The 7,158-nt window shown below is 37.6% G+C and overlaps 2 protein-coding genes and 1 non-coding gene across 3 annotated transcripts; all 3 read left to right on the top strand.

Annotated features, from left to right (window-relative positions):
• Positions 1 to 255: 255 nt before the first annotated feature.
• On the top strand, positions 256 to 362 carry LOC149029114 (small nucleolar RNA R71). Its single transcript, XR_016171317.1, has one exon. It is a non-coding gene; the product is annotated as a small nucleolar RNA R71 (small nucleolar RNA).
• A 2,974-nt stretch (positions 363 to 3,336) lies between these two features.
• On the top strand, positions 3,337 to 3,933 carry LOC149029113 (uncharacterized). The gene has a single exon (XM_089142105.1). The coding sequence runs from the start codon at positions 3,337 to 3,339 to the stop codon at positions 3,931 to 3,933; it is 597 nt and encodes a 198-aa protein (XP_088998231.1).
• A 934-nt stretch (positions 3,934 to 4,867) lies between these two features.
• On the top strand, positions 4,868 to 6,855 carry LOC149029112 (uncharacterized). Its single transcript, XM_089142093.1, has 2 exons — positions 4,868 to 5,698; positions 6,661 to 6,855. The coding sequence occupies exons 1-2, from the start codon at positions 4,868 to 4,870 to the stop codon at positions 6,853 to 6,855; spliced, it is 1,026 nt and encodes a 341-aa protein (XP_088998219.1).
• The last annotated feature ends 303 nt before the right edge of the window (positions 6,856 to 7,158 follow it).

The following is a 7,158-nucleotide window of genomic DNA, read 5'->3' as shown; positions in this document are numbered from 1 at the left end:
CAAGTCAACCTTAGCACTCATCTCAACAGTAGGATTGATCTCATAGAGACTGCTCCTTTTTGGTTGCCCGATGGATGGAATCTCAGTCCTGGCTACTGAAACATGGTGTTGAGAGTTTTCACTAAGGGTCTCAAAAAGTTCCCATGCCTCATTCTCATTCTTGTGCATGAAAGTCCCACCACAAGAAGAATCAACCATTTGCCTATGTCGGTCTCTAAGGCCATCATAAAAGCATTGAACCAAATGCCTTTAGGAATAGCATGGTGGGGGCACTTTCTAAGTAATTCTTTTAGTCTTTCCCAAGCCTCATGAAATTGTTCTCCTTCTTGTTGGTAGAAACTCGTTATCGCTCTCCTAATGCTATTGGTACAACCAATGGGGAAGAACTTTTTAAGGAACTCCTGTTGCATCTTTGCCCAAGTAGAAATTTTAACATTGTCCAAAAAATGAAGCCAATGCTTAGCTTTATCTTTAAGGGAGAATGGGAAAAGAAGTAACCTTAAAGCATCAACTGAGAGGTTTTGAATTTTAACTGTGAATGACACCTCTAAAAACTCATTTAAGTGCTTATAAGGCTGTTCATTGGCAAGTCCATAGAAAGATGGTAGCATTTGAATCACACTAGATTTGATTTCATATTGAGCCACCTCTATGTCAGGCAACTTAATACAAGAAACTGGAGTATATGTCGTAGGAATGAAATGCTTACTCAAGGGCCTCATTGGAGGCTCATAGTTTACCATGGTTTTTTTCCTTCTAAGGTTGGCCAAGGTCTCTTCTAACTCTAAGTCAAGTGGGGTCAACTCAGGGTTTAGGAATCGACGACCATGCATACACGAAAAAAAAAAAAAAAAAAAAAAAAACTACAACAAAAGAGAGAGTTTAGGACGTACCTGAAGCGCAATCCATGTGATCTTTCGAACAAAGAGTACACATGTGGGATCAGAGGGATGAGGATTTTTAAAAAGTTAACCTAAACAACCCAATCTAATGCAAATATTACAATTAAAATGTCCTAAACACAATTATATCTATGAAATAAAAGATAACAACCTAAACTAATTATCTAATTGCTACTCTTACAGTTATCTACAAAACAAAAGAAAAAGAGATTAGTTAAATAAACTAAGAAAAAATTAAAAAGACTAAAATTACTCTAAAAATTATGCCTAATTGACAAAAATCAATCCTAACAACCGTGCTTTGGTTCCCCGGCAACAGCGCCAATTTTGATCGTGTCGCTAACCAATCAAAAATAAAATCCTATACTAATCTAGCTAGCAGAAAGTACGGGATCGAACTATGGGGAACTAAAAGGCTAAGTTACTAAGATTGAATTCAACAAAACTAAATTTAAACTAAATCTATTAATTAATGCACAAACTTTAACTATGAATACATGAAGATCTTTGTGATTTCGAATCCCCAATGCTTTTCCCTAACCAATATAACTCTACACTTCAAAGCAAATTAAGGATGGTCTTCCTAGATATGCCCTATCTTCGCAAGACTGTCTTTCGCCGAAGCTTGGCATGCTTAGTTTGCTGAGCTATAGAACATCTTTGGCTAGACTCAAACACAATCAACTAGAAGATATAGAACAATCAAATTAATGAAATAAGCATGATTCATCTATATCCCAAATAAAAGGAACTAGCTACTCATTATCACAAAGTTCATAAGAAAAATAAATATGAAACATAGAGAGAGAGAGAGAGAGAGAGAGAGAGAGAGAGATGTGGTCTTCTTCTTGAGCAATGAGAGAGATGAGAGCCAAGATCCGTGTTCGCCGTCTTCTCCTCTTCTTTGTGGCTAGCTTCTCTTTTATGTCTCCTGCACAATGAATCCCCCCTCTTTACCCATCGATTTGACCTTTATTAGTTCGAATTTTGGAAAACTCAAAACTAGAAAGTTTTAGATATTTTTGATATAATTCCACATCATCTTGAATCATCACAATCTGAGATAATACGAGAGAGATATGCCCAAAATACTTAAGGTAGGTATGTTTACCCGATTTTCAGATTTATTACCAATATTGTTCCTTAGACCTCCACTTGTTTCCAATTTGGCTAAGATCTCACTTTTCATGATTTCTTCGGCAGCAAGATTGAATGCCATGATTTAAATTCACTAATATCAATATATTTGCCAACTTTACTCCATATTATCTCTAATAACCAAAATCACCTTTTTCCTAAAAAATACAAAAAAATAATCAATTAGCTCTCTTTTAATTAACTAAGTATGGGAAATTAAATCAAATAAATAATGATAAATGCATGCTTATCAGCTAGCAGGAAATTCGGATGCACTGAAGTGCCGGTCGTTTCCTTCATCCCTAAAAGGTCCTGCAATGACTTGGTTCTTTAGTCTACAACCAAATTCGATTGGAAAATTTAGAGATCTAACAAAAATCTTTCTGTCAAGATTTCAAAGTAGTATGAAGAGCAGAAAAGTAGTAGATAACTTGGCGGCAATTCATCAAAAGCAAGGTGAGTCAGTACGAAATTACATGAAAAGATTCAATCAGGAATCGATTCAGATCAAAAACCTCAATGAAGCAGTAGCTTATAACGCAATGTTTAAAGGAATGAATGATGATCATCTACTGGAGTTCTTAATTATTAACAAGCTAGCAAATATTGTAGAGTTGACATCACGATGTAACCAATACGCAAATATGAAAGATATTTTGTAGGCAAGAAAAGAAACTGATGGTGAGAGCAGCAAGAGAAAAGAAAGTATCTGGGATACTGGATCTCATCAGACGGATCGAAGAAGCAACATGAATTATCCAAAAAATGACCGCCAGATTAGAAGAGATATTCCATGGCCATTTCCAAAAAACTATACACCTTTGAACTCTAGAAGATCAGAAATCTTGATGCAAATCTAGAACCAAAGATTCGTGAAATGGCCAGCACCAATGATTGCGAAGGCAGAAGAGTGGAATCCAAACAAGTATTACATATTCCACAGAGACCATGGCCATGACACGGATGATTGCAGAGTCCTGAAGAATGAAATTGAATGATTGATCAGTTAGGGGTGACTAGATCGGTATGTTCAAAAGAGAAACGGAGGACAACAGAGGAATGCTGCTGATCAACCTCAGAGATGGAACAATAGAAGACCAGAAAGAGAGGATCAGGCAAGGAAAGATTTTCAGCTTGATTCTCCAGTTGAAAATCTTAGAGACTAGGAAAATCAAAGTGTTCAACAAAAAGACTCTCCGGTAATGACTATACTGGGAGTCTAGATCTGAATTCAATTTCAAAATCGAGAGCTCATGCCAAGTTTGTCCATTATGTTGTTCCAAAAAGAATAAAAAAGATGAAGGAAATAGTTTTCACAGAGGAGGAAATGACTGGGATCCAGGAACCACACGTTGATGCTATTGTGGTTATCATTGAGGTGGCAAACCGAGATGTTCATAGAGTCTTGATAGACACGGGATCTTCAGTAGACATCATGTCTTATGAAGCTTTCTTGCGCCTAAAGCTGGATTTTGTGAAGGTGAAGCCATGCGGGACCAGGTTATTTGGGTTTTCTGGAGAATCAACTCCCGTGGAAGGGATTGTTGAATTAATGGTGACGTTGGGATCTCATCCACAAACAATAACCACAGTGACAAAATTCCTGCTGATAAGGAATCTATCAGTGTATAATGTAATTCTGGGAAGACCAACCTTGAATTCAGTTGGTGTTGTTGTCTCAACAAGGCACTTAAAGATGAAATTTCCAACAGAGGCAGGCGTTCAAGACTGTAGATCTGACCAGAAATTTTCTAGACAATGCTATACGATGTTTTTGAAGGACTCAAAGTCTCAAGGTAAAGCTCTAGCCTTAAATGTTGAAATTATGGATAATAGAGATGAAGAGAAAATTCAAAGAGGAGAACCAGTAGAAAAATTGGAGAAAATTTGTTAAAACTCAAAAATCCTGAGAAGGGGACCATGGTTGGAGCTGATCAAATAGATCAGGATAAAACACTACTGAAAGAGTTCCTTCAGAAGAATGCAGATGTATTCACCTGGTCAGCCCAAGATATCCTAGGGCTGAGCAGGGAAGTTGCAGAACATTGCCTCTAGATTGATAATATTGTCAAACCAATGAAGCAAAGAAGACAAAATTTCTCATCAGAAAAGCAAGAAGCAATTAAAGTTAAAGTTGAAAAGCTCAGGAAATCAGAATTCATAGAGCAGATCAAATGTCCAAAGTGGCTAGCAAATGTGGTTATGGTAAAGAAGCATAACAGTAAATGGAGAATGTGCGTAGATTATACTGATCTAAACAAAGCCTACCCAAAAGATTGTTATCCATTGCCACGAATTGATCAGTTGATCGATGCCAACTCAGGTCAGCAAATGTTAAGTTTCATGGATGCATATTTTGGTTACAATCAGATTCTTATGAAAAAAGATGATCAACCTCATACAGCATTCATGACCAATTAAGAAAGCTATTGTTATAAAGTCATGCCCTTCGGTCTAAAAAATGCTGGAGCAACGTATCAAAAGGAAATGAACAAGTTATTTGTTTATCAAATCAGACGTAATATGGAAGTGTATGTGGATGATCTCTTGGTGAAAAGTCAAGTTAAGGCTGATCACCTCTCTAATTTGGAAGAATACTTTAATGTTCTGAGGAGAAATGGGATGAGACTTAATCTTGAAAAGTGCACGTTTGGGGTCTCATCAGGAAAGTTCTTAGGGTACATGGTTACCTAAAGAGGCATTGAAGCGAACCTAGAAAAAATCAAAGCTATCCTAGACATGTCGCCTCCAAGCAACATGAAAGAAATTCAAAGTCTGACAGGGAAGATAGTAGCCCTGAGTAGATTTATATCTCGGTTTGGAGATAAATGTGTGCCTTTCTTCAAAGCGCTGAAAATCTGAATGCACTGAATGAATTCAGATGGTCAGAAGATTGTCAAACTTCATTCGAAGAGCTAAAAAGAAGGTTGACCAGTCTGCCTGTGTTATCTCGACCAATTTTAGGAGAAGCTCTGCAGATATATTTATCTTCTTCAAAAGCAGCAGTAAGCACCGTATTAATTCGAGAAGAAGGTATTATTCCAAATCCAATTTATTTCGTAAGTCATACAATGCTAGACGCAGAGACTAGATCTCCTGAATTTGAAAAGCAAGCTCTGGCTTTGATAGTGGCGTCCAGGAAACTTAGACCTTACTTTCAAGCTCATTCTATTATTGTCTTAACTAATTGGCCGTTAAAGAAAATCCTTCATAAACCTGATCTTGTTGGAAGGATGGTGTCTTGGGTGGTAGAATTGACAGAACATGATATTGATTACAAGCCTAGAACCATGATAAAAGCACAGGTCCTTGCAAACTTTGTTGCTAAGAGTGTCTCACCACCCATGGATCGAGGAAATCCCAGTGAAATCCCTGGTAGATGGATTCTCCATGTTGATGGCTCAAGTCACTCTCAAGGGTCTGGAGCAGGTCTAATCCTACAAAGTCCAGTTGGCTTTGTAATTCAAAGTGCCCTTCATTTTGGGTTTCATGCTTCCAATAATGGAGCAGAATATGAAGCTCTCATTACAGGACTTCGTTTGGCAAAATTTTATTATGTACAAGATGTTGAAGTTAAGAGTGATTCTGAGCTGGTGGTCAGTCAAGTAACAGGGGTATATGAGGCGAAGGATACCAGAATGATTAGCTATCTCAAAAAGGTTCTTGAATGTAAATCATGGTTTTGCATTTTCTAATAATAAGAATTCCAAGAAGTCAAAATATGATGGCAGACTCTTTGGCAAAGTTGGCTTCAACGAAATTCGCCTCTTTACCACAAGCAGTATACATTGAAGAACTAAGCACTCCAAGCATACTCGAGTTAGAAATAATGGAGATTGATGCAGAAATGTCTTGGATGAATCCCATAATAGAATACCTTAAAGACGACATTCTGCCGATTGGTAAAGAGAAGGCTAAAACCTGAATGGAAATCGGCAAAGTTTATTTTGAAAAATGGGTTACTTTATAAAAGAACAGTTTATGGGCCACTTCTGAAATGTCTAGGTCCATCAGATGCACAATATGCACTAGCGGAGGTTCACGAAGGGATTTGTGGAAGTCATCTAGGAGGAAGAGCTTTAGCCTATAAAGTTTCGAGGCCAGGATTCTATTGGCCACGAATGCAATCTAAGGCAATAGACTATGTGAGGATATGCCATCAATGCCAGATCCACGCTCCAATCCAAAAGCAACCTACATATAAATTAACTTCAACTTTGAATCCCATCTCGTTTGCAATGTGGGTAATGGATATCCTTGGTCCATTTCTTGCTGCATCTGGAGGAAGAAAATATGTAGTGGCATCAATTGACTACTTTACAAAGTGGGTGGAAGTAGAGGCTTTGGCAACCACTACCACGAGCCAAATGGAGAAATTCTTCAGGAACAAAGTCATTTTCAAATTTGGCTTACCTAAGGTTATACTGATACACAATTTGATAATGAGAAATTCAAGGAATTCTGCGCTCATTACCACATTGAATACAAGAATTCCTCTGTTGCCTATCCTTAGTGTAATGGACAAATCGAAATAACTAATAGAACTCTGCTACAAGGAATCAAGAGAAGGTTGGATGAGGCAAACAATTTATGGGTGGATGAGTTGCCTTATGTACTCTAGGCATACCGAACCACTATCAGAACTCCAATAGGAGAGACACCCTTCAAATTGGCTTATAGTTCAGAAGCTTTAGCCCCTGTGCAAGTAATGGCTGGATCTGAAAGATCAAAAGAATTTGATCCAACGGCAAATGAAGAAGGATTGAGAGCGAATCTGGAATTCTTGGATGAGGTTTGGGAGAATGCATTATATTGAAATATAGAATACCAAAGAAGACCAGCAGCATATTACACTGCCTGCATCAGGCCTAGGTTCTTCAGGGTTGGTGATCTAGTTTTAAGAAAGAAATCAGTATCGGATCCTAGAAATTGCATAAAGCTATCTGTGAATTGGGAAGGACCATATGTGGTGATTAAAGTTGTTAGTTCGAACACATATTGGCTAAAGGATTTTCATGAGAACTGTCTAAGGCGACCATGGAATGTAATCCATCTAAAAAAATATTACCAATAGTAAATGCAAAGGTTCTTGTTGTTTTTGAAGACTCATTCTCATCAA

The sequence above is a fragment of the Hakea prostrata genome, chromosome 1 (genome assembly GCF_041222555.1).
Source record: "Hakea prostrata isolate BN-2017 chromosome 1, UWA_Hpros_2, whole genome shotgun sequence".
In the NCBI taxonomy this organism is placed as follows: domain Eukaryota; kingdom Viridiplantae; phylum Streptophyta; class Magnoliopsida; order Proteales; family Proteaceae; genus Hakea; species Hakea prostrata.
The sequence above is the reverse complement of the archived record's forward strand: the minus strand, read 5'-3'. Positions and strand labels throughout refer to the sequence as shown.